The 27138-nt window shown below is 40.9% G+C and overlaps 3 protein-coding genes across 5 annotated transcripts in view; all 3 read right to left on the reverse strand.

Moving 5' to 3' along the window:
- qser1 (glutamine and serine rich 1) overlaps positions 1-12433 on the reverse strand; it is a 16625-nt gene extending 4192 nt beyond the window's left edge. Inside the window, exons 1-6 of the mRNA XM_022741567.1 lie at positions 12324-12433; positions 10955-11064; positions 10290-10427; positions 6728-10063; positions 5766-6070; positions 5319-5435 (exon numbers count right to left, since the gene is read on the reverse strand). Of these exons, the coding sequence (XP_022597288.1) occupies positions 5319-5435; positions 5766-6070; positions 6728-10063; positions 10290-10427; positions 10955-11064; positions 12324-12433 (4116 nt within the window). The remainder of the gene's footprint in view (positions 1-5318; positions 5436-5765; positions 6071-6727; positions 10064-10289; positions 10428-10954; positions 11065-12323) is intronic.
- Positions 12434-13329: 896 nt separating this feature from the next.
- On the reverse strand, positions 13330-17334 carry prrg4 (proline rich and Gla domain 4). 3 transcript variants are annotated; one of them, XM_022743840.1, is made up of 8 exons: positions 17238-17334; positions 17033-17125; positions 16789-16896; positions 16535-16698; positions 16379-16406; positions 15686-15827; positions 14718-14912; positions 13330-14539 (listed from the first exon to the last, which is right to left on the reverse strand). In XM_022743840.1, the coding sequence occupies exons 2-8, from the start codon at positions 17076-17078 to the stop codon at positions 14512-14514; spliced, it is 711 nt and encodes a 236-aa protein (XP_022599561.1). In that variant the 5' UTR covers positions 17079-17125; positions 17238-17334; the 3' UTR covers positions 13330-14511. The 3 variants fall into 3 exon arrangements, with proteins under 3 accessions (XP_022599561.1, XP_022599569.1, XP_022599553.1); XM_022743848.1 differs by having other exon boundaries at positions 16789-16836; positions 17033-17334; XM_022743832.1 differs by having other exon boundaries at positions 17033-17334.
- Positions 17335-20901: 3567 nt separating this feature from the next.
- Positions 20902-26786, reverse strand: eif3m (eukaryotic translation initiation factor 3 subunit M). Its single transcript, XM_022744413.1, has 11 exons — positions 26662-26786; positions 25872-26004; positions 25370-25508; positions 24969-25092; positions 24701-24795; positions 24326-24409; positions 24132-24231; positions 23456-23537; positions 22418-22561; positions 21925-21985; positions 20902-21128 (listed from the first exon to the last, which is right to left on the reverse strand). The coding sequence occupies exons 1-11, from the start codon at positions 26701-26703 to the stop codon at positions 21005-21007; spliced, it is 1128 nt and encodes a 375-aa protein (XP_022600134.1). The 5' UTR covers positions 26704-26786; the 3' UTR covers positions 20902-21004.
- Between the last annotated feature and the right edge of the window lie 352 nt (positions 26787-27138).

Consider the following 27138-nt stretch of genomic DNA (forward strand, 5'->3'; position numbering starts at 1 on the left):
CACCCGCGAGTGTGTAAACTTCACACAGGTACATTACAGTTTTACTAGGGCGGCATTTCCAAAACCAATAGGCCAGTTTCTGTGCCCTTTCTCACATACTCATGACTGACCTCAAGGGTCCTCCTCAGTCGCGTCTCCCACATATGCAAACAATTGCAGTGCATTAAAATTCATATGCTTTTCATCTGGAGAGCAGACGTTCAGTATCTGTCTTTACCAGTTGTGCCCGTACTGGAATCCCAAACGCTTGCCGCCCTCCGCCCCCGTTCCTCTCAGACTCCAAAGGCCAGAGGACAGTGGCTTTCCTCACAGAACTGTCGCTGCAGACACAAGAGACACTTTTGTTTTTTTTGGCGGTTGCCAGTTAATTTTGCATTGTGGCTGGCCTGGCTGGACAATCATATTTTTATCAACAGCCCCGAGACCTTTCAGACGACGTCTGAAGTCCAGCCACCCATTCACAGTGAATAGTTTGGTCCATGAGAACATGGTGGGGCGAGCATAACGCCAAGTTTTTTTGCCTTGCTGTTACTCCCCCCAGAAGGATATAAGCCAATATCAACTGCACACACTCAACAAGCAGGTGAAGTTGAACACTAACTGGCCAAGTTTGTTGGATCGCTGCCACTATTTTAGAAGTTGTGGATTGCAGGATGCATTGCTGACGCTTTTAGAAGTGAAACAAAACATCTAATTGAAGAACGATACCTGATTCTCCACCCACTCTTTCTCTTCCATTGGCTGCAAAACAACTGGTCAATGCAGCCAAAGTTTCATAAAAATCCCGTGTAATGGAGCAAATCATACGTAGCAAACATCCTTGGTACACAGTCATAAACTACGTAACTTCTAAAATCCAAATGCGATGTACAATTAGTACTCAGAATCTCCTGTTCAATGAGTGCTTATATGCAGCAGTCTATCCTCACTAGTCCACAATAAAAGGCAGCCTATTAGATCTAGATATGCATGTCCTAGGTACACTCTGGTTAAAATATTCTGCACAATAACGATTTTTGTCCTGTGAGGTTTAAAAGAACTGAATCCCTAAGTTATACATAATTTTAATACTTTATCTTCACTTCAGGCCCCATCAGAATGTGAGTTTCAATGAGAAAATCTTGAAAAACAAACATTATCACCTCTCCTTAATTTACTGATTCAGCAAACGAAGATGTATTTGTCAAGATTTTTTTGCATTAAAGTAGCCTGTTGTAGATCTGCAGAAAAAACCTTCTAAGCTATGATTTTTGTGCTACTACAGCATTTTCAAAATCTGGTGCATCACATAGCAAAAACAAAACATTCTAATACAATGCGGCACTTTATTTACAAACTGCATCTTTAAAGAACAAGATTACTTTTGATAGCATAAAATTTGGTAACGACTTATAAAGAGTCTCATTTTATTGAAAATGTGAAAAAAAAAAAAACAATGAAAAAAGTGTCTTAGAAACTGTTAATGAACAAGAGAATATAACAATATTTACTTCTGTGAAAAATATATATCTATTTGTCATAAAAATGTGGGCTATGTCTGTAAAGGAGTATAAAGACAAACTTTTATTTATTTCATTTTACCCTCAGATAATTCAAGGTAATATTTGATAATAACAAAATTCATAACAGCAGTACTGGAACTGCATTCTCATGACTCGCATTCTCATAAGCAAAGGGGTGTTTGAAGCACAAAAGTTAAACCACAATATAGTACAGACTTATAGTTACTACATTTCTCCTTCAGAGAATTGCTGCAGTTCCCACCTCCCTGTTCTTTTTATACAAAATGTACATTATATATACGTTTGCACTTCCATTACGAAATGGATGTTTACAAACAGTATATAACTACGGTTATATTATAATATATAGAGATTTTTTTGTACAATATATCAACTCCTATGTGAGCCTACTTACAAATGATTGATGAAGGCATGTTCATAACTGTACGCAATCAGATTTCTGCATTTTTATTTGCTGTGCTCTACTTCCTATGCCAATTGCTTCTATCTAGTGCATATTCACTGGTTATGATTGGTATTTAACTTAAAAAAAAAAAAAATTTAAAACAAAAAGAAAAAAAAAAAGAAAAAACAACAATAGAAATCTATGAAAACACCCATAAAAAGTGGGCTTGTAACTACAAAATTCCTACGAAGACTAGGAGAAGCACTATGTGAAAATCTTCCAAAGGCTCCCAAAAGACAAGTCCTTGCCCTGTGTTGATCAGGTTACTGCTTTCTGCTGGGATGCCGTGATGCAGACCATAAACTTTACTGCGTCCCACTGTTCACCTCTCTGCCACTTTTATGCCACAGGCCCCGCTGAAACGTCTTTCAGGCGAGTCGACTGACAGGCCCCTGATTCAAATCTCTGTGTGGCTGGAAGGAGAGACTCACTCCGTCCTTATCTGGTGTCATTTTCACCTTGAGGCATCCTTTATTTTTAAGTATTAGACTTTTGTTTTTTCCAGTCTTTTTTGTCAGGGATGAATCATCTGCAGGCCTGCTGCACTTGATTGATTAGCTCTCCCAAAATCGATCAAATAGCCCCTCTACCAAGCTCCGTTCTGCAGAATCTTCTGTACAGTCTCCTCCTGCCCCAGGTCCCCTGCCTGCCCGCAGAGATGCCAATCTGAGAGGGCAGAACCACAAACAGGAGTATTCATCCTTATTCTATTAACTGAGCTTACAGTCTTTCTGAGTCACTTTGGTACATTTCAAGAATCTCCTAAACCACACAGTAGATTACTTGAAAAAGCCAGTAACTTGCCTCCTCATCTCTCAAAAGTAAATATTCACGTCTAATGAACATGTCAGTGCCATTCAGAATGACAAGTCGTAGTGTTGTTGTTTTACACGTAAAACTTAGCAATAAACCAATACCTTAAAGTTTTGGAAAGTAAGACCATTCAATAGAGAAACCAGTATAATTACATTTTGATCAACATGACAATAATCAATTGAGAAGTTAGGAAACAGCAGACAACTGTACATGATCTCTTGCAATTTGTTCAAATGAATGGGAAGTTACTTTTTATGATGTACACAAGTATACAGATGATGTGAAGGTTGAACAAGTAGTTTCGATTTTAGATTTTAATTGTGATCTGAGGAAATGTACCAAAGTGACTGTGGAAAACTGCAATACAACAGAAGCAGGCCAGAATAATAAGCCATCAGAAGAAAAAGCTAACTATTACTGAAGAGTGTGTTGTTGTTGTGTGTGTGTTGTGTGTAAGACTTTGTCTCACCTCGTCCTTACACATGAGGTATGTGTGGTACTTGTAATGCTGTAAAGAGTGGTAGAGAGAGAACCACGAGTTTTTGCTGGTCCACTGTATACTCCTAAGAAATGAAAAGCAAAACTTTAAAAAACACTTCAGCACATTTAAAAATTTGAATTTTTTAAATAAAACATTATTCTAATAGTGAGACAACATGACAGGAGAGGGGACAGTGGCATCAGTTTTCAACAGGACGAAGCACAAATAATGACACTGTGCCCTCTGCTGGACAGATATAAGAGTACACTGAATTTTACCAAAACATTACTGTCTTACTTGTGGCACTTTGTTAGGCATCTTGTAGGGCTTCAATGGTCTTCTTGTTGTAGGGCCTTCCCACTGAGACGCACCTTGAAGGCTGGGGTTTCCCATCCTTCTTCAGTTCAGTGACCACTGAGATCTCTGGGAAGCTGTCTAGACCGTCTAAAAGGCACAGAACAGTCAGGTTACTTAGCCTTCATATACTGCAGTCAATGTGAACTTTTTTCTTTCTTCTGTCATCAAAAATAGATCAAGATTGAGTTTTATGTTTGTAGGCTTGTCTTGAATTGGAAATAATGCTGATGAAACCAAATAAAAGTGTAGTGCATTTACAGGACATTGTTAAACCGCTTAACTCAGTTCAACCTAACAACAAAATTGCCTTTCTCTGCTTATGATTTGCCACAGTAACCGAACCTAACGAACTATTTTCCATTGCTTCTAAGAGACAACGCAGAGTGATTCTATTGTTCTTTGTATTTACTATTGCGTGACTATGGCGTTTGAGTTAATGTAGTGAATGAATGAAATGGAGACATGCAGAGGTGGAAGACATGATCTGCTAAGTGTCTGATGGTTACTTTCTTCTGATTTAGAACATTATGCCAATCTCCACTTCTGTTGCTCAACCTGCCCTTCTCTTTCCCAAAGAAACTCACGTAAAATAAATATGCAGTTTTGAAGACACAGCCCACCTTTAGGACTTGCCCTATGTGCAGTTTGTGAAGCAGGCGTTTCCTGTTGTCAGTGATCATCCCATCCACTCTTTTAATATGTGGCAGCAGCAACTCATCTGAAATACGACAAATCAGTTTTGACCTATATTAGGCCCTCTAGCTAAGAACAAAATCATCAATTCCAAAAATAAATCCACCTACATTTGCCCTCTCAAGTGCTGTCATCACATCTTCGTCTAAGGCATGCTGATAAGCAGTTCCACAAAACTTTTGAACGTTTCCTTCATGGTTCGTGTGTTGAGGAACCGGGAAAGCAAACGGCACCGGGGGTTTAACTCTTCATGGTGTGTGAATGTGCAAGAGAGAGAGGGAGATCAAAGAAGGCATCCAGACAGTGAGAAGAGTGGGAAGAGGTTTAGTCTCACCAATCACTATTAACTTGTACCCAAACTAGATTTAATGAGAAAAGTCACAAGGCCTCTTACCATCATCTTCACCCACCTTCTTCTGGCAGATGATCCCGAGGCAGCAGTGAAAACTCCTCCTTCCATTTCCCTCTTCTTAGGTGGGGCTCTGCCCTTGGCTTAAGTTGTTTGGGTCTGGGCTTTTGGCTCTGGGAGACTGAGGAAGGGTTGGCTGTCAAGCCCAGCAAGGTTTTCACCTGAACACCCCTGGTGGCAGAACCAAGAGAGTATTACACCACTGAAGAGCCATGTTAAAAATAATTCATTTGCATCAGCCAATACTCTTAGCGTACCTTAGTGAGTTCATAGGCTTGCAACGTGGCTTCCGACTACACACTCGAACATACTCCCTTTTGTTAACTGTGTCCAAGAACTTCACATACAAACCTCTCTGGTACATGGTCTTGGCATCACCAAAGTATCCAGATACTACAAACACACACACACACACACACACACACACACACACACACACACACACACACACACACACACACACACACACACACACACACACACACAAAGAAAAAAAAACTTTTTTGACACGTGTTCCACAGTAAACACACTTAATTGAATTATCAAAAACTCACACATGCATACATGGGTATTGGCCTGTCTGCTTTTACTTACACTGTTCGTGGCTGAGAAGACTCTCTTTCCATCTCTCAGCTCAGGCACAAATTTCTGCAGCAGAGCCTTCTGGACTTTCCAGATGGCTGGAGGTTCACTCCCTGCTCTCATTGTCACCTGGACACATGCACACGACAGAGTGCAGAACAGACTTCAGTATGCAAGCAAGAGTTGTAGTATAAGAATATGAAAGAATGGTGTGTATTTGAGAGCAGGTTTGGTATTAGTTTTATCAAATGGGCACCTTCAATGACAGATGTTTCATTAAAATAAGGGCTTCTACAGTGCTACAAGGCAAGGGGGTTTAGTTCTGACATGCCACATTCAACATTTAACACAAGCACGCTCACCAAAAACAAAAATTCCCCCTAAAGCTAAATTCTGCAGAACATCAACATTAATGTTCACAATCGTTCATTTTCCAACCATGTTGTTTTCAGACCGTACCTTCAAGTTTTCGATATCTTCATTCCTGACGACAAACTCGTCCCTCTCCCGATACATTCCCTCCCCTCCGCTGTCCGACAGTTCCTCATCAGTCAGTCCCTCGATGGCCACACTCATCAATTGCACAGCCAACTGGCCTGGCGGGATCTCTTTGGAGTCGTCTTTGGCAGCAAACGCAGTGCCTCCTGTCATGGTGTTTGTTGTTAGTGGCGGAGTGGCTACCTGCGGCAAACAGGTCTCGGTGACAGCGTGTGACATGGTGGGAACTTGGTCTGGCTTCATCATCGATCCAGGGCTTTGGTTATCTGGAGAAGGGTTGTTTATGAGTATATGAACATTACAACTCTATTAGACTACACATGTGCAGATAATAAAGACTTTTCAGACAGTATTTGTTGAAGAAAGGGTTACACATCTAACTGAATATTTCTGCTGCTCGTTTGAGGTACTTTTGTGTGACAACACCCAGTGCAAAGATGAAAGAGAGAGGGGACGCCTAACTAGTTAGTAAGTGCTAAATGTAAACAGAAACGGACACTTATGAACAACTAAAATCACCTTAATACCAACTACTATTACCTTTTCAGCTGTGGATAGTGGTAGCTTGTTAAAAAGTATCTCCGGTTGGACTTTAATGTCTATGGAGCTGTACACAGACAATGTTTATGGAGTTTGCCCCTGGGTCAGCTTCTTAGTCCTATTTACTTATTTTTTTATCAGGCAGTTTGTGATTTAAAGCAGTATTTTGCCAATTTTAGGAAAACATCTTGCATGTCTGCTTGTTTGTTTGACATTAACATTTGAGTATGTTGGCTCTCTTACGAGGGTTTACTCTTGTATTTAAAATTGTACATGATGCATTATAATCAAAACCCCAACAGATGAACAATAATATAAACAAGTGTAGGTTGATGCTCTGATAACATTTTAGCTCTTTACAAGCTTATGCCTGGTGTTATTACCTGTCCTGGTTTTCCGATCTGAAGACTCATCCAGAGCCGAGAGTGCTGAGCTGATGCTGTTCCTCAGGGCCTGGTTCTTTCCAGTGTTCTCCTCTTCATCTGAGCTGAATGACGGCAGCGTTTCCAAGTTCTTTTGCAGATCCTCATCCAGACGTTTCTGCTGAGAACTCGCTCCTTGACTGTCCTGGGGAATCAAGGGCCCTGGAAGAGTTTGCAGTTTGGGAGGCAAAGCAGGCAAAGTACATGGCGGTGGTTTGGACGACGTGCACGGCTTTCTGGGTCGACTGATAGTTCGTGTAGGACTTGCAGAGTACTGCTGTTTGGGGCCAGATTTGATGAAGTCAAGGAAGGAGCCAATGAAGCCAGTTTTGACCTCTGGCTGTTTCTCTTCCACTTCACGGATCTTCTGCCTGATTCTCTCCTGTTGTGGACAACCATCATACATACTGTGTGAGGCAGAAGGCGAGCTGACATCACTACCCCTGGAGTTTTGCCGCTTTGCCTGCCCACTGCGCTTGGCCGCTCTGGCCTGTCCACTCTCCTCTTCAGGACCACCTGGTTTGGTCAGGGACTTGGAGCGAGCCTTCTTTTTGGGAAAGTCTTCACTGCCTGGGCACTCCATAAGGCCGTCCTCTGTTTTAATACACTTAGCATTCCCTTTGACTCTGCTCTGTAGACCTGAGGGATCATAAACCTGCCCAGCTAAGTGATAATCATTCTCAGAGCTCCCTCCATCTCCATTTGTGTTGAGCTCAGAGCTGCTGTTGTGGTGAACAGATTGACCCTGAGAGTCTGTGGCCATCTGAGCTCCATTTAGTGTCATGGTCAAGGTGTGGGAGTTAGTGTTGGTGATGATTGGCTGTTGTGCTGAGGAGAAACTAGGGGACATGTGCCTTATATCCACAGTCTGGTAGTGCCCTTTAGAATCAGCAGAGCTGGCCATCACTGCCATTTCAGCCTCAGCAGAGGATGCAGCTTTGACAAAGTCTTGTGGCGTGACGCCACAGGCTGCGACCGTGGCAGCCAGGATGTCGTCAACATTTGACAAAATATTTCTGTCGTCTGCAAGAAGCATAGAATCCGGGAAGCAAATGGAGTTGAGAGCAAAGTGGTTCTTGGCATCATTTGAATGCTGATTTGCTGACTGGCTGTAGTGGTGTTTAGAGGAATCAGGGCATCCAGAGCTCTGTCCTGACACTACTGTGCCCTGCTGACTGTGGGTTTCAGTGACAGTGGGACCCAGTAGTTCCCGATCCATCTGAAGGTACTGGACATGAACAGGGCCCAGGCCTTGGGGCTGTTGAATACTTTGCACCGATACTACCTTTGAAGGGTTTTGACCATGGTGGACAATGGGCTGCTGAAGCAGAATCATCTGGTTAGGTTCAAGGAGAACCTGAGAGCTGGGGACGGTGATAAATTGGGTGTGGGCCGCCGGGGTCTGGCTCTGGGACTGATTGTGATTCTGGTGGTTTTGTTGATGTGGCTCAGGAGATTTGAGTTGAAGAGGGTGCTGCTTGAGCTGTTCTGAGCTTAAGGGTACATGTGAAGATATAATACTGGAGTTTGTAGTCTTTGTGTTGGCAGTGTCTTGACCATTGGCACTGCTTAGATGAATATGCTGTTGGCTCAGAGAACCCATTCTTTCATCCTTTACCTGTGCTATGTGTGTATGACCCAGTCCCATGAGGTGGTCATCAGAACGTGAATTGCTTCGGATAACACTTTGTGTTTTGTGATGATCATCCATTTTTGAAACAACATAGATGACATTGGGAGCAGCCATGTTGTTGTCTGCTGCTGTACCCTCCATAGATGCCTGCTGGAGAGCTTCTAGCTCCTGGATAGGAAGCTCTTCAAGTTTCTGTTTGACATATGTTGGCTTTATGTCCTGTATTGAGGATCTGACGTTATTTTGTAAGGCTTGAGCAGATGAAGAGTAAGTAGGCAACGGTGCAGACAAAAGATATTTATGGGGCTGTGCTTGTTGCTGGGACATAGTGTCATGTGTTTTACCTCCCACTGAAGCTTGCATGAGGTTGTAGTCTTGTGTAGAACTAGATGTGGCCAAACTCCGCACACATGTGGGTGGGTAAGAGTTAAGGGATTGGTTAAGGGATTGTCCTGTGGCGTAACTCTGAGACTGAGTTACCGAAGCTTGCCCCTGTGACTGAGATGTAAAAGTCACATTTGGGGCACCCTGAGAGTGGGATGTGGGGTAGCTCTCAGAGAGATTCCCCTGACACAAGCCCTGGACCTGGGCTCCATACTGGACCTCCTGCCCCTGGCTCAGGCCGGGACTGGAGGAGTAAACAAGAGTTTGACTAACAGTTGCCACATTACCAGACTGGCTAGAGAGGGAAGGTAGAGTCTTGTAAAGGGATGAGAGTTTGTCGGAGGTGGAACTAGAGGGCTGTGACTGTGTTTGGGGGGTGATATAGGTTTGAGACAGACTGCTGGACATTAGGCTAGGCAGCTGGACTGACTGCTGATTAGCAATCACTGAGTTCTGGTTCTGTCCTGGGGAGGAATATCGCTCCGGTTCTGTCAGGTTCTGAGTGTGGCTGTGACTCTCTTCACCCCCAGCAGGGTGTGGAGCTAGTTTGGCAGAGCAGTCTTTAGCCTTCGGCACCGAAGTGGACGAATAAGCTTGAGTTACTGAGTCTGTTTTGGGTTGTGGAGCACCATTGACCCCTTGAGAGGAATCTACCCCAGTGGAAGGGCTGCAGGAAACTGGGGTGTGACGGGACGTGTCCTGCTGGTAGGACACATCCGCTTCATTGCCAGAACCAAAGTACCCTGGTAAGGAGTGCTCTGAATTGGGCAACTGCTCTGAGGCCGTGTGGCTGCTAGAAGGCCTCTGGTGGTGTTTGATCACACTACATTCACGCTGAAGAGCTCTTTCAATAGAGCCTGAAAAAACAGTGGCTCCATAGGGCTGTGTGGCACCATGAGGGGCAGGCAGGGTAGAAGGTAGCAGGCTGAACTGGGGTTGTAGGAGGTGGGGGGCTGACTCCTGGGCTGAACGGTAAGTGGAGGACTGGACAGGCAAAGCAGAGCCCAAACCAGGGGTAGAGAGATGATTGAAGGCCAGGGCACTAGGAAGCACAGTCTGGCTTGATTTGAGATGTAGGAGGGGGTCATGGTGAGAGAACAGGCCATTGGTGGAAGTGCTGAAGGCAGGATCCTGGAGAGCCAGGGAAGGGTTGGTAGCGTAACTCCTGGAAGGGTAGGCACCGGTGTGCTGATAGGACGACAGAGCAGCAGGCGAGGGGAAAGTGGCAGTAGAAGGCAGAGCACCAGTCAAGTACAGCTCTGTGGTGGAGGAGTTTGTACCTGTGTGGCACAGAATAGACAATATAAGGACAGGACAGGCAACGTGAAGGGACAGAATCTAAACAAAATTCAACACAATAAATAAAATTTGTATACACAAAAGATAAAGGTAGTGATAAACAAAAATTTTAAATACTAACCAATGGGTTTAATTTTGCTTACACTTATGTTAAATGACTTTTCATTAAAACAATTAAAAAGACTAAATGAGTGGATGTGTTCTCACCAGCAGGCCATGATGGGGGTCTAAAAGGAGGAAGCAGTGAGGCACTAACAGGACCAGCCTGAAGGCTTCTAGACTCCATGGCTGACAGGAAGCTCATGATTGAGGTCTCAGAACTATTACTGTTTGAGTCAAGTGTTCCTGACAGTCAAAAGAGGAAGAGAGAGATGATCACAGAAAGAGACAATGTGAACAAGGGCATTTGAAGGAAATAAATTCAACAGCCTAAAATATTGCTAACCTAAATTGTTGGTTTTATATACTAAGGTTTAAGATATTTACCTCTGAGTTTTCTCCACCCATAATACAATGACGGTGGAAAAAGTGGTACAGTGCTCAAAGCATTTAAAAAAGGCACAGCTGAATAATTTTTTTTGTAATACAGGCTGTTTCTGCTGAGGAAATTGTCCCAATTATGCATTTCCAATGTCTGTGGATTATCCAAAGTAACAGGGGGCATGAAAGACACATTATGGTTGAGTTTATCAAATATAATTTGATAATAATCACATCTTCATTCACCTCCACCTATTTGAGTGCAAACCTCAGCATATAAAACCAAAAGTATCTGCATAATTAGATGCCTCTAGCAGTAAGTAAGAAAGTAAGGATTGTTATATAGCTAAACTGAGTCCTTAAAGACATTGCTTACAGCATCCATAACTCACCTGCTGCAGCAGGAAGGTGTGATGTAGTGTAGGTGGGAAGCTGGTGGGTGGAAGTGTAGCTTTGCCGCTGGAGGAGCTCTGCATCAAGGTGTGTTGCACCATAACTGGGACTGTATGAACACACAAACACATGTGAGTTCTCATCTTCACGAGCAGCACAGCACCAAACTATGTATGAACAAGCAAATTGTGTGTCTTGACACACAGCGCACCGCTAAATACAGATTATAATGTGATTTAACACTTATGCATTCACCGATTTCTAAAATAATAGCAAATGGCCTTGTCCGTTTAGAAATGACAATTTCTTAGCCTAATCGACAGCCACAAACTACAGACCTGTGTTACTTAGGTCACAACACATCCAAAAATCAGTTATATTAGCATTTCTGAACATGTAATCAACACATTCATGGTATAATTTACTCGATTAATCATTATTGTACACTGATTAGCAGAATAGTAGAATGATTTGTTTTTTGTCATGCAACAAGTCAACTGAGTAATCATTTCTGTAGTCTAATTTAGTTGATCACCTTTATTTACCTGCTCTCTCTTTCTCGCTCTCTTTATGCTTTAGGATAAATATGTGAAAAGACTCAAGAGATGCACAGAACTGCATGGATGATAGCCTTCACAAGTGCTACTTTTATCTCACATATTTGAAGCAGATACTACAATTTTGTCATCGAGCATAGTCCCTCTTTTCATTATTATAATGTGCAGTAGAAAAACAACAGTCTCGAGTTCGCCTAAGTTAGAGCTCTGCAAGTTTTGCAGGTTTTGTGGTGACATTCACTCTGTTTTAGAAAACATAAAGTAAGTTACAAGATAGCAGTGGTCTCTATAAAGGGTCTTATACAAAGAATAGTGGCTCAAATATGCACAGACCTCGACACGTCGCCTCTTTGCTCTTGGGTAACAACACCAATAGCTATGTACCACTAATTTGAAGTGCTATAACTGACATGACTAGCATCGGTTGCTAGTTACCTATCTTGTTTTGGCTTTGGTGAGCACCTGTGGGTCAAGAAAACAGGCCGATAACATGCTAGTTTAAGCTGCCTAGCTGCTAAAATTGTTACAGATATATAACAACACTACTATCTAGTTTGTAGTAACTCTGTTCATGGCCATGCTGAGGAGACGGTGTGCTAGCGAAAACTAGCAAGGTGGGAGACAGTAACAAACGGCTAAGAAACCACTGACAACTCAAAGCCTCCACAACTCCGCTGAAATTCCCACATTTCTCCCAATTCCTCCACCGACAACGACACGGACCACCGTACTTTTCTCTAAGAGCAAAGCTAGGCCCTCCATCACCGAAATTTCCTTCGGAAGGTGACCCGCCCTCTCCTTCATCTTTTACCTTGGCTTGATACTAGCTGTGCTGCGGTCATAGGCCCAAGAAGCTACGGTCTGTGCTGGTGGAGCCAGCGCGTCCGCAAAGCTGGAGGTCGGGTAGTTCCTGTCCATCATCCGGTGAAAGATTCACTTCCCCGACGGAGCTTCGTGGAGCAGCGGACACACATCGTAGCAGCCCGGGTCCTACCCACCGACCGACCGACCGACCGACCAGGGCAGGCAGTCCCGTCTGAGCAGTTCGGCAAAACCCGCCGCGAAGCAGCTATATTCCCGACAAAAAGCCTACCTTTCCTCCCTCTGAGAGATTTCGTTAATTTTTGTTCATCTCCCGTCATGTAGAGTCGTGAAAGCCCTGCATGGTTTCACGTACCCATGTTATTAGGTTTCCCAGGATGCACCACAGACTTTGGCTGCAAGTTTTGTAGTTTTCCTTCCTTCTACCCAAAAGTTCATATGTCTCCCTCCTGCATGGTTCCTGGGATCATGTAGATTCCAAAACTTTTCTGTAACGTCATGAAAGCCCAACATTGGTTGTAGCCTGCCTCTGCTAGTGTACAGTGTTGAAATAATAAGAATAATCGTTAAGTCTAAAATAGTTTTGTGCATACTATCATTAATTTCTATAAAATTTAACAATAACAATAATAAGCTGAATGACATTTCAAAAATATTAAGAGCCCCAGTTCCAGATGTAATGGAGCCTGTTGGAAAATGAAACTTGAAATAAATTTGTGCTTTTATTAGCAGCCATATTAATTAACTCAACTAAAGGATAGGTTCATATCAGGTTTGAACCTGGTTGTTCTGGTCTAAAATCATAATACTTGTGAAAAGGTACTAACTGCAGTGTTCCAGTTTGCACATTTCTATTACAGTTGAAGAAAATATCACATCTCATCTAATGCAGCTGATAAAATTCACAATAAATTTCAAAATGAGTGTGAACTTCATGCACACTCATACACAATCTCACACACAGTTGACAGATGAGACATAAAATAATTAAAATATCCATTTTATTTTAAACATCTGTACAAGGTTTTTCATTTCAGGTAGATATGCTTCAGATCAGCCAACAAACAAGCCCTCAGTAAATTCTCATTCCATTAAAATCTTTGGTAAATGTAATTTACAGCAACATAACTACTTATTTCTTGTATCTCTGCATTATTTAATGAAAATGCTCATTCAAACAACAGTTAAGTGGCTGGCTTTGGCTCAGACATGTTGAATAAACTGTTGTACTGCATCTTTTACAGCTGTTACATTGTTTTTAACTTTCATATTAATCACAGCCATAATTTTCTTGTATAACTGTAAAATTTCCTTCCATGTAAATGTAAAATGTTATAAAACTGCCTTTGAAGAGCTTCCGCCTCCATCTGTTCATAGTTCATTTAATAATTAACCACAACGTAGATATTGAAAGTAAAAATGACTTCACATATTAGTAGAGCATCCTCATTATCTGGTGACTCAAACACACATTTTCTGACACACTATTACTTCATAAAGCAGCAAGGAAATCAGCACATTAAAAAAAAAAATAAGTAAAAGATGTTGATACACAGCTGAAAGTATAAAGTGAATCTTAAAGCAAGCTGGTAGGTTCAGTGCATCAAAAACACTTCCTTTATGGCAAAATTAACAATCATGCCATTAAACGCCTTTTTTTTGGTATACTTTTCCTTCTGAAGGAGACAGGAAGCTGTACAACAACATACAGTCTGTCTCTTTGTGATTACCATTAATACTTAATGTTTAATAAAACATAATCCTAGTCATACACTCACCCTAATATACATGCTGTATCGAAAAAAGGGGGAAAAAAACGCTCCTTTAAGAGAATAAATACTCCTCCAACTTAAAGCTGCTGTGTTCAACACATTACCGAGTCTTCATTTTGATAAAAAGCAGCAAACTGGGTAAAATGTATTATAAAGCTCATTCAACACAATGCAAAGCATAAAATTATTTAATTTCAGAGAAAATAGCAGAGGCTACCACAAAACAAAATTTTGGCACTAGCAGGTCGAGCAGATAAGATCAGAAATGTATGAGTGGAAGAGAGCTTAATCAGAACAATAAACAGAAGGCATAAGGCACTGTTTTAAATCTTGTGATGATGAAAAAGAGCGGAGCATCAGAGTGTGGATATTAGTTGTATTTTCTGGGTCCAATTTCTGAAGGTACTACCGTCGAATACTTCCATGTTGTGAGCTAAAACCAAAATAAGAGGAAATGTTATAAAAATGCGTGAATTACCTGTCTGTGACTGCATTCTGGATTGTGTGTGTGTGTGTGTGTGTGTGTGTGTGTGTGTGCGCACGCACACACAAGGAGGAGCCAGAAAAGTGATTCATAACATAACTGCAAATACAAATGCATATGCAAATACCCAGGATAGGGAGGAGGTGGGGCGTCATGTTGTCCACTTTTCGCGATTGCCTGCTCGTAGGAAGGCAGTCCTGGGGGATCAACTTCCTCCATAAGGGCTGGGGGTCCAGGTGGGAGCACAGGTTGTAAGGAAACCTCCTCTAGCCGTCGCATTATTAGAGAAGCATTACTTCTCCTCGGGCGGACCCGAATGGAACTGTGAGAGAATTGTGGACATATATATTCACATGCGTCATTCACCTGTGACCTACTTAATACCTCCAAGTATTGAAGTTAAAGTGAAAACCAACTTGTGATAAAACTGTGCACAACAAAGGGCATTTTTAGGCCCCACCAGTGCTACATGGTGTGACAAGAAGAAGAAACATATAGCTAGAACAGGTGGAGAGCTGAAACAATTAATCGATTAAATGATTCGTCAACTGACTGAAAATCAATCAGCAACTATTTTGATAGCTGACTACCCATATAAATCAAAATTCAATCAAAACCACAGAACATTCACTGATGATGTGAGTATTTGATGTGTTTCTTTATCGTGAGTCATTGTAACCTGACTATCTGGGTTTTGTGAGGAAAAACAAGCAATCTGATTATGTCAGCTTGGACTTTGGGAAACTGACAGATATTTTCCACTGTTTCATTTTATGATAAGAAAATAATCTGCAGATCAATTGATGGTAATTTTTAGTTACAAACCTAAATACGTGACAACTATGGATACTAAACAAGAGTAGCATCAAGTCATACTGTAAAATCTGGGTTGCAGTTAACAGCATATGAAAATGTCCAAATTCGTAAAATAGTGTGTGTTTTATTTTATATGGTGGCAGTTTGTTCACGTACTGGGGTTCATAGCGCAAAAGTGCCTTGCGATAACGTACCTAGAAGATGGTTGTATTTCTATGGTAAAAAGTGTGGTGAGATGATGTAACTTCCATTAATATTAATAAAGACCCTCTCACTCACCTTGCACGGCTGAAGTCACCCTTGCATTTGCCCTGACAGAAATACCACATCAGGAGACCAAAGATAACAATGGCCACTCCAGCAGCAATCAGTCCCACCAAAAGAGATGTCACATCAACCCGTGTGGGCCGCTTGTCCTTATCTGTGGATCAGCACAAACCACAGAGCACAAGGAGACGGAGCTGAGCTCGTTTGATAACTTCAGCGAGTTGTTCTACATAAAAAGTAGCCACCTGAACATTACATGACTGCTCCTCTTTTTCATCTGCTATTATAGCTTACATTTGGCTTCAAAGCAGAAATGAAGTATAGTTGGATTATTTACAGTGACATCTACACAATGATGAGATCAAAACCCAAATTCAGTCCTTAAAACAAAACAAATGAAAGTTGCAGACACTGTATGACCCACAGCTTGACATAAGTAGCTCCTTGAGTTATGGACCAAAGCTACGGGGCAAAGCTGAACAGGTGGTGAAACAGGTTTTGAAAACACCATAGTTGTCCCTGCTACAGGCAAGGCACAAAGGTTCCTAAATAATACAATACTATTCTCTTTATGTTTCATGACATGATGATCTTTGTAACAAATTGAGGTATAGGCCTGCCTGCCTGCCCCCCTCTCCCTCTCTCTCTCTCTCTCTCTCTCTCTCTCTCTCTCTCTCTCTCTCTCTCTCTCTCTCTCTCTCTCACCTTCAGTGTATTTCTTCCAAAAAGCATCCTGCAAAACAAGAAAAAGAAAAGAAAAAAAAAAAACATCGTCAGTGCGGTGAACTCTGCTGTAAGGGCTCTTTCTATCTGCTCATTTAATGACCTCAGTAAGCAGCTCATTGAACAGCATCACTTAACTGTAGCCGGGGTGTTTTCAAAGACCTCCCTCGCCTCCTCGTAATTGCACACTTCTTCATAACACTCCCGCTCCAGATTTCCAGGAACGAAGATCTCAAAGTCAAACCGGTTGAACAACAGATGGCGACCCAGGAACGTATTTGCATCCTCATTATCTACAAACACTATAAGGAGCGTGAACAAACAGATGACATGATTAACAAGAAGGCTGACAGACCTTGGGGTTGGGAATTCGTCGCTACAACATCTCACACCTTCTTGGTCCTCTTGTTTGGAGAGTAAGCTCCTCGTGCAGGCCAGATCTCCACAGGACAGCAGTTGAAGGAGAATGAACAGATGAAACAACATGCTGATGCGTGCACCTGCGCGCGGACAGCGGGTGGGGCATTAAATGACAGTACAGAGGGCAGACTAGGCCATCAGTAACAACTTCCACAAACTATTATATGTACACTTTTCTTAAACCAAACAGCTACAGGTTCTTATAGTCTACATTACCTATGATGAAAAGTGGCGCATAATGTTGGAGGGAGTTCAACACCATCAAAATGAAACCTGGAACAGCGGTGGATACGTGTCCGAGCTTCGACGCTGATAAGATGAATCAGGAAACGTTCAGGCGAATGACACAAACAACTGTCACAAAATTTCCTCTGAAAAAAAGTTAACGCGGCTCATAATTTGTCTACAAAATACGACAAACCAAGGATGAAGTCGTCACCAAGTCAGCCAAGACAGTTCCTGTGGGTTAAAAAAAGGTTTTGTTTACTCCCAACAGATGTGGCCTCAGTTCTTCCTTAACCACCTGCGCAGACTCAACCAATCGATCACGTTTACCTGGATAATTTGATAAGTCGTGTAAAGTGGCCACTAGATGGCGGCTGTAACCACGAAAGTGAAAGTGCTCTTTAGCAAGTCTTATCACATCCGTGTATTAAATAGGAATACACATACATCATCAGACTTCTGACTCTGAGTCAGAAACCACAACTCCCAATGCCAAATCATTTGTAGGCCTTTACTCTTGATCACACTTAATGACTTGCTGTTAATGTATGGTTTTGTTAAGCTTTTTTAATTGTTGCAATCAAGGAAATTTGCTATGAACCAGAGCAGAGCTAAATGAAATAAATCTAAAATGTGAAGGTAAGGGGGTAAATATTGAAAATTATGAATGCTTGTGACTGCTCAAGGGTTTTTAACACACTAGCTCTCAAATATATCAATGTATGTATATAAGCTTAATGCTGCAGTATTTTTATGGTACTAAACAACTAAAACATTTTAACACTACTTTTAAATAGGCTACCAAGTAATAGATTTATTAGGTCTTCAACCCTATTTATTGCAGGACTTTTGTCATGTAACCTTTGGTTGACCAACTAATTTACTGGGATCATGTAAACATTTCTTACTTTAAAGACCCTTTAAATTTCAGTTTGCCTAAACATCTGAACTGCTTCAGTCTCAGTGTCTTTTTCATTTTTACAATGCTGTATCTTCATTTATAATTGGGTGTAAATTACTGTTGTAACACAATGCTATCATTAGGGATCGTTGCATCAGGATTCTTTTAAAAGCACTAAACCTTGTCTCATACGATCTCTTAGTAGCTTGGGAGCTGGTGACTACACCCCTGTGTATGGGCCTTGTATGGGAAAAGGTTGTGTAATGGGCTCCAGAGTCATTTTGACAGAGAAGTGACTTCTTTGATAAAATGCACTTAGTTCAGCCTGTTTTTTTTTTTTACCACAAAGATTGGTCACTATAGCAACTTTACAAACATCACGAGCAGCAAAACATGGAGCAACACTGTGAAGATAAAGCTTCCCATTCTGCTCAGCTAACCATCCTCCATAAAAGTGTTTATGTTTGACACTCTCCATATAAATAGACATATCTGTCTCAGAGCCTCTGGGCCTCTTGGTCAGTGTTTATGTAAAGCAGAGATAGGATGCAATTGAACATTATCTCGCTGACTTCTGGATGGTACTAATTGAAGGGCAGTGAGAGCCCCTCTCTTGTATTTGGCTACATCTCTGGAAACTGTCAGACTCTTAGATTTACCCAGAGGAATGTCGATATGAAGAAAAGGGGTGAAGAAAATGAGAAATCCCAGACATTACCCAGTGTGTAATGTCAGATGATATTGCCACCTTACACCATAGACTATGACATTGAAGTTATAATGATTAATAGTGTTTTACTGGTGAGGAATTCACACTCAGTGAGCTAACACAACGAGGTTTAAGCTCAGACACAGTCAATAGTGACCAGTGGTGGAAGAAGTGTCCAGATTCTTTACTTGAGGTTCACAATTTTTCAAGCCTGCCTTAAAACAACAGTCAGGTGCCCATATGAACACTGAAATAGCTTGTGCTTACTGAAGTCATTCCTCTTGTTCATACTGGTCATTAAGAGAACCCTGCTTAATCCATGTCCAATGTAAATGAAGGGGGACAAAATCAACAGTCATTGTTATGTGTGAAAACGCATTTTAAAGTTTAACCAAAGTTAATTTGATGCTTGTCAAGTCCAGTAGATATCTTCCATTCCATTTCCATAGACTGTCAGGGGAATTTTATACTAAAAGGACCAGAGATATCTACTTGATGTCTCTAACTCATCACATCTGATGCCTCATATTAGCTTCAGATAAACTTGCAATTAAGCAAAAGCTGTTTCAATGTCCATAACAGCACCAGCCTATTGTTTTAAGACTGCCTTTACAAACTGTGGACCTCTCCTTTCAGTAAAAGTACCCGTGCATAGCATACAAAGTATTAAACAATGTAAAAAATTATATTACAAGTAAAAGTCTTCAATTCTTTTGTGAGGGCTTACAAGCAAAAAAAAGTTGGGAACCATTGGTCTAAACTTGAACAATGCATTTTCCAAATGCTATATCAACTCATTTGCTTTTCATCACTAAACAAAACAGAAAAAAACTCTATCTGACTATGATAAGAAGGGGTCATGGCATTTGCACCAGATAAACCAACTTCAGCAAACAGTATTTACATCTGGGACATCTCACATGATGGGGCATCCACAAAACAGTCACTTGAAGCCAGTGAGACAAATTAGAGACAAGAAGAGAGGGGGATCACTGTCCAGAATGAGAAAAGTAGCTGAAAAGCAATATCTTGCAAAGAAAAGGAGCATATGCTGAGAGATGGAAACGAAGATATAAAGCTTTGCAAACATTCTGTTAAGCCTTGGTCACATTAGTTTCTATCTGCTCTGCGCTCCACCTTGCGGGTGGCTATGATGAGGTTATGCTCTTGAGAATGTGTTTTGTGATTTACACCCTCTGATAAGAAGTGGAGATGCTGCTCCCTGAGGACAACTGGGCAGAAGTGAGCGGTGAGCCTCAGCAGACCTCTGGCATGATAGAAAAGAAAACACACTGCAGCAATACATGTATTTCACTACTGCCCATTTAATCTGAGTAACAGTATATTAGTAGCAGGGTTGCAGTGTACAGATAATTAAGTTACCCAGGACAGAATAAGGAGTGGCACAACACAAAAAAAAAAAGTAAACAGGTTGAGCTGTAGCTTCATTAGTTCCAAGAAAATGGGTGCACTGTGGATTTGGGTGGGGATTCAAAGAGTGCAATGTCAGTAGTCTGCACTTTGTCAGTTTGTGCTGATTTCATCACAGCCCCAGAGGGAGAGAACTCCAACAGACCCCTTTTACACCTAACGCCTGGGCCATATATCATTGGAGTTCACATCCTAATGCTCTGGACCGGTGCCTGAGAACAGATCTCTTGGGGATAAACCGCACTTTACATCAATGGAGGAAAACAAGGCAAACTAAAAACAGGAAGTTTGAAGTCCTTGTTTTTCCACTTTTGCGACACTTCAGGAGTGAATGAGTCACACTGACAACAGCTGAACAAAATCTATAACCTGGTGGACAGTTTACAATTTGTAGTGGCAGTGAATCAGCTTACACCACAAGCTTTATGTGTTGATGTTTCAGTAATACAGCTCTGACCTCAGCAGACAGGGTCATCTTAAGTTCACATTGCTATTGTCACCCCTCATGTGTTCCCAGACAAGTGACCCTCTTGTTGCGGGTTATTTCTCACAGCTCATCTAATACCAGCATGCTGTCCTTTAACTAAAAGCAGATGTTGAGAGCTGTTCCAGAACGAGTCCACATTAAAGTCACTGTATGGCATTCTGAGAAGATGATAAGGTAACTGGTGGTGTAGTTGTCTGAAAAGACTGATTGTACAGTATATGTATTATCCATTAATGGGTGAGGAAAGCTTTTGGCTGTTTGTCAAAATTTCAAATAATCCATCAAGCTCAACTTGCTGTGTTAATTCAACAAGAAAAAAAAAAACAACCACATGGGATCTCCACTGTTCTTTTATTGAATGAATATAAAAACTGATGATTTCAGTCTAGGAATCTGGAAGGGTCGGGCAGTCTAGACAGTTGGGTTAAGGTGGAATTAAGCAGAAGGTGATAGAGCTTGGAGACTGGTCTTGACGGTTGCTAGATTGGCCTTCCAGGAGCTGAGGCTGTCATACAGCTGCTGCCACTGCTGCTTGCCAAAGGTGCGGTGTGTGCTGTGGCTGATGGAAATGGAAACAGGAAAGCAAGAATGTTAAACTGACAAAATAAATGCAGGCCAAGGCAATGTCCTGCATCCTTGGAGGAATAAAAGGGCTTATAATAAATGTAACTGAAAAAAGACATGAAATTGGCCTATATTCTGTATTAAAATAGCTAGCTTCTATACAGAAGAAACTTTTTTCTGCATCATGACAAAATAAGCTCTCTCTGCATCCTTGACCACGACCTGAGAGACCAGACTGCATCGGCCAGATTCAGGAATACAAAATACTCCACATACTAATTACTAAGTAAATTCTTGCAGCCTAATATTAGCCTCAACAATTACAGGACAAATCTTAAAAATAATATGAAAAAAAGATAAAAACAGAAGACCTCACATAATAAGAAAAAGAAAAAAGCCTCTTGAATCTAAACCTGAAGTTGTATTTACATCAGAATTTCAGCTCTTTGTTTAGTTTCACTTTTAAATAGCAATGAGAAGCCTATCAGAGTTACAAAAAGGTCCTAAATTTAAATTTAACAAATGATGAATGAGTCACAAGCACTGCGAACACTGATACAGTGTTGTAAGAAGAAATGTATTTAGCACTGTGCGCTTTTATCAACACTGCAGATGTGCTGGTGGTGACACCATCAGTTTCAGGACAGTTGTTTGATAATTCAGGTAAAGTACTTTAAAACTGGGTTGGTACCAGTTCTATAAATGCTGTCATGCTTTACTGCTTAAATGCTTTACTTACTCAAAATGTAACTCAGTAAAGCCGTGTATGATGGTTTCATGGCGCTACTTACCTCACAACAACTTTTCGCTGTGTCTGGTCGATTTTGCAGTAGACCATCTTGGTCCGAACAGCTAAAAAGAAAAAGCAGACAGGAGAGAAATTACGAGAGAGCAAAAGCTCTGACAGAAAGCACTTAAAGCTCCACTGAAACATGAGTACTTTAAGAGAGAATGCACGTGGAGAATGAAATTGGAGACAAAGCTAATCCCTGTCACTAAACACTAAAAGTGCTATCCTTGCTTTTATGCTTTTTTTTCCCCTGCAACTTGTAAAATCCTACTCATGTTCTATCATCACCACGGCATTCTTTTTTCTTTTGTTTTTTTTGTTTTGTTTTTTTTAAGAAGGGAGAGATCATTTTTTGGTAGATGATGGTAGTAAATGAATGACAGAAAATTCAGGCCACTTTCCTTTCTCTTTCACTGGTTGCTGTTGTGAGAAACTAACAGCGTGTTTAATGAGGGTTGGACAGCAAAGATTTATTTGAGGTGAAGTGCTTTTACCGTCAATGACAAAAGCCTCAACGTCATCGGCTCCGATCTGCAGCTCCTGTTGCATGGTGTCAAAGGAGATCTCCTTGAATTCCACCGCCATGCCCATGAATGTCAGCAAACGCATCTTGGCCATGTTTTGCTCGTGAGAGAGGCCTGGAGAGCATCACGCAGGGATCATTAAGCACAAAACAGTCACAGTCAATTACTCCTGACTATGGGAGTTTCCCTGTGATAATTGTTTCTACATTTAGGAGCAAGCAGTCAGGGAATCTACTCATTAACACAAACATCAATCCACACTGTCTGTTTTGAGAATCCATCCTACACATGCTTTTAATTACACCTAAGCCCTTAGTAGTGAGAAAGAGACACACTGCTGACACACACACATTCCTGTACTGTGTCAACAGAGCAGCGTCCGTAGACTGGCTCAATATACAAATTGTCTAAAAAAAAAAAAAAAAAAAAAAAAAAAAAAAAATATTGAAACTGCATTATGGTTCAGATGGTCTTTATATGTACTTTTGTATTGCATAGACAAGGTACAAATCACACCATCAGCAGTATGTTTAAAATGTATAAATTATAACAAGGCTGTTCTTACAATGGCAAAAGTGGGAAAAGATTTAAACTTGTGAAACACTAGTCCTTGAAGACAGAAAATAATCTAAACCACATTAAGGCTAGTGCTCTCTTAAAGTGACAGCAACGTATCACAAAACAGGTTGCTTCTAAAGTGTATTAAATTCTAATACACATCGAATACACCTATACTATAAATATGTTAAGGAGCAGCGATACATTCTACCACTAACCAACTGCATGTGCACCGAAGTTTCAAGGGAATTGGACTATTGGAGAACATGTGCATTTATTAAACTGTGTACTGTACTTTTAAACATGGTATTTGTATTTACAATGGGGTCTGAGTGGACCTGAGACCATTTTCCCCATACACATGAATGGGAAATTGATCTCGGACTTTTGGACCCCACTGTATGTGTGTTAGAATTGATGCCGCTATTATCTCGAGTTGTGGTTACTTACCGAGAGAATCAATGAAGTCTTTGTTACTCTGGTAAAATTTTACGTATGCTGCTAGTTTTGCGCTCACGAAGATGGTTAACAGCTGAAAAGGCAGAGGGAGAAATGCCATTATAAGACTGTATAATCACAATCAGATCTTTGTATCCATACAGGCTGACAATTATTACGATAATAATCATGTCAACAAATGGAATGCACATCACACTGGCTTTCTTCTAACTGGTTTGTCCTTGATGTACATTGTACTAAGCTATTAATACCTTTGGAATCGCCATGCTTTGACCTTTCAAATGTCTACGAAACTGTGCACACACCCAAATCAAAAACATTTCTTTGTGATCCCCACCTGTTCAGCCGGTAATGTACAAACATTACTGCTGCTCACCATTCAAATTTATTAAGTTGTCATCCATTTGATATTGGGCTGGGCTTGCCTCAGCTGTCACTGACACTACATATCAAAAGTGCATCTAAAACTCAGTTAGGAGGCTTTACATCATTATGGACATTCTAGTGGACATTCTACACATACAAGATTGACAGGGTTGTCACAATGACTAATGGAAAATATATTTCGGTGTGCAATGTTTTCAATATGCTTTCTGGTCTATGGAAAGAATTTTTTCCCCTTTTATATACTCGACTCCGTAAAGCATTACACGTCCTCAGTACTCACGTCATGGATGAGTTCTCCCTCCAGGAAGCGAACAGGTTTCAGGGTGAGCAGGTGGTCAAACAGGAAAGTGTTGGGATCTTTTAGAGCACGGACAATACACCTAAATATAAAGCACATGGATGGATGTAAGTATGAGGAATGTACCATATATTGAGGCCTAATGACAAATGTTTAAACAAGTTCTCCAAGTTTACCTGTGGGCATCAACCCGTGCTTGTGAAGCATTGTCTTCTGTGTAACTTCCCAGCAGCTCAACCATCACTTTTGCTGCAGGCTCACTATGAAATGAGTAAATACAATGTTGAAAACTTTTTTTTTTAATAAAGATAATTTAATTGAAGGATAACACAAACTCACACAAAATCTAAGGCTAAGAGGGATGTATGTATAATAAAAAGAACATATATTACTTCTAATAAATGTTTCAAGAATAACAGAACGTGCCATGAAAATATCTGTACTTCTAAAATAATATAAAGACAAAGTCCAACAGCGTTACACATAGAAGTTAGGAGTTAATGTGAATAACAAAACATGCATTTCACACACCTGACCCTATATGCATTTACCTTTTTTTGCAGTCAACCAATGCTTCATACACCAGCCTCAAGAGTGTGTGCTTCTTCTCTGTGTTCAGGTTCCAGTCAACAATCCACTTGCGCACCTGATCGAGAGGCACAAACAGGTATCAAAAATGAGCAACAAAAGGGAAAAATGCAACCAATTGATGGAAAGCTATTGTCTTCATTTCACTCTCTCTGAAGCCAAAGAGATAGACTATGAAACTGACAGTGTTTATGGTCAGTTATTCCAGTTGATCATGGTGAACAGATATACCTGATCAAGGTCAGTGGGGATGAAGGCGATGGCATTACAAGTCGCTGCCACCTTGATGAGGCTGCAGAAGACTGTATACCTCACTGGAGTGTTCTCATCCATCCCGTGGAACAGGTTGCTGAGCCTGTAACGCCACATCATTAAAAAGATAGTCACACTTTTGCAGACAGTTATTCAACAGTTACATGTTTGCCATTTGTTTTGAATGGAAGATAAATATTTTGCAGTGTTTTTAAGTTCCTACTGGCATCTAAATAATATTAAAACTGCCACTACATTAAAGAATCCTAACGCTGTAAAATATCAAAACAGTGGCCTAATTAATTTCCATATGGAAAGTATACTTTTTCCGAAAGTTTCAGAAACAACAGCAAATAAATGAAATAGGTGAAAGGACCCACAGCTGCATCCGGAGGGAGGGTCTCTCTCCTTCACGGAACTTCACCAGTTTCTCACAAAGACTTTCAATGAGAGCCTCCTGCTTCTCTGTCTCCAGGATCAACAGCAGTGACACGATGCTGTTCATCACGCTCTCTACATCTGCAGAGAGTGGGCCACAAATAATGATAGATTGTTATTGTTATCCAGCTGCATTCAACAGTATTAGGCTTTATTCATGGCACATTCAACATGTCACTGCAGTTGCAATTAATGACATCACTAACAACTGCATTTCATTTAGGTGTGCAAATTCCAAGGCCCTGATATTGTGCATGCTGCATCACTGGAATAGTGTACAACAGTGTACACTAAATACAACTGAATCATAATTAATGTTATTAATTACACCTGTGCTTTTCCTGGTGACAAGTTAGAAATATCTCCTTATGAAAAATGTCTACTGCCTGTTACTGTCCCATACATGATCGTGGGTGAACAGAGGTGGTCTTCATTATCACATACCTTTATCATCGTCCTTGAGACAGACATCACATGCCTCAATGATCTGAGCCAGATCTACATGAAGTCCACCTTCAGAGTTCTCCTCTGAGATATCAGCTCCTTTGGACTTGATGTAGGCTCTCAGCTCTGAGGCCTGTAGACAGTAAAATTATTAATATTAGTAAATAAATAAAATCTAGCAGCACAAAGAGTACCAAGATGTAAATTGAAGATATAACAGCTATCTAATCGATTGGCATAGCGTGTATTTTACTTTAAAATATACACATATAATACTGTCGTGTCCATCTGTTTTGAAGTACAAGAATATTTACTGCAGCCACCTATAGGGTAAGATAATCATTTTTATATCTATCTCCTGGGTAAAGGTTTGAGTTGTAATTAATTTCAAGCAGGATACTTTGGGTGAGTTGTTATTTTTTTCTGTCTTTGTTTATTTAGACATCTGGCTTTAGCAGTTAGCATTCTTAACTATGATAACGTTACATGTTTTCGACACTTGTGACAGCATTATCCGTAAATACATTTAGCTAAAAGCCGCTACAATTCTCAACTATTTGACACACACAATCTAAACGGTAAGTCTAACTATATAATCACGCATAATGTGCTTCCACATACGCCACAATCAGCATGTAGCTAACGATCAGCATGTACCTTTCAGAAGCTAAGTACGGTTAGCATTTTCGCTGGCTAGCATGCTAGGTTATCCGGTTGGATAGTTTCTATTTATCGACTCATCCGCAGGCGGAACAATGCTAAATTAGTTTCTAAAAGACACGAGTCGTACCTGGTCTTCTTCCGTAATGTCGATAAATGCTGGGACGCTCATTTTTTTGTGATTTTGTGAGCCTAGATGATGAAATCCACGCTCCCACCACTGATGAGACCTGAGCGGAAAAGAAAAGGGAGCAGTACCGGGGAAACTCTTGCTGTTCCGGGTCAAGTTGTTAAAGCCACAGTAACCCAACCTAAACCTAAATGAAAGGTATTTCTCAAGTCCCTCTCCCTTTATTACTACTTTTAAAACCTATGAGTAATTTTTAAAATACGTAACATTATTATAGACATTAATTATATAAATTCAATGAATACCCCTGTCTGTGCTGCACAACTTCAGCTTGTGCAACCTCTTCCTTTAGCCTCTTCCTTTAGAGGTCAGACAACCTCCTAAATATCTTTTAGTGACCCAGACATCCAGCAACATATCCTAATCTTTCATTCCTTCTCATCCAGATATCAATCTCCTCTTTGGGAGATTAACCCT

The sequence above is a fragment of the Seriola dumerili genome, unplaced genomic scaffold (genome assembly GCF_002260705.1).
Source record: "Seriola dumerili isolate Sdu_G_001 unplaced genomic scaffold, Sdu_1.0 BDQW01000003.1, whole genome shotgun sequence".
NCBI classification, from domain to species: domain Eukaryota; kingdom Metazoa; phylum Chordata; class Actinopteri; order Carangiformes; family Carangidae; genus Seriola; species Seriola dumerili.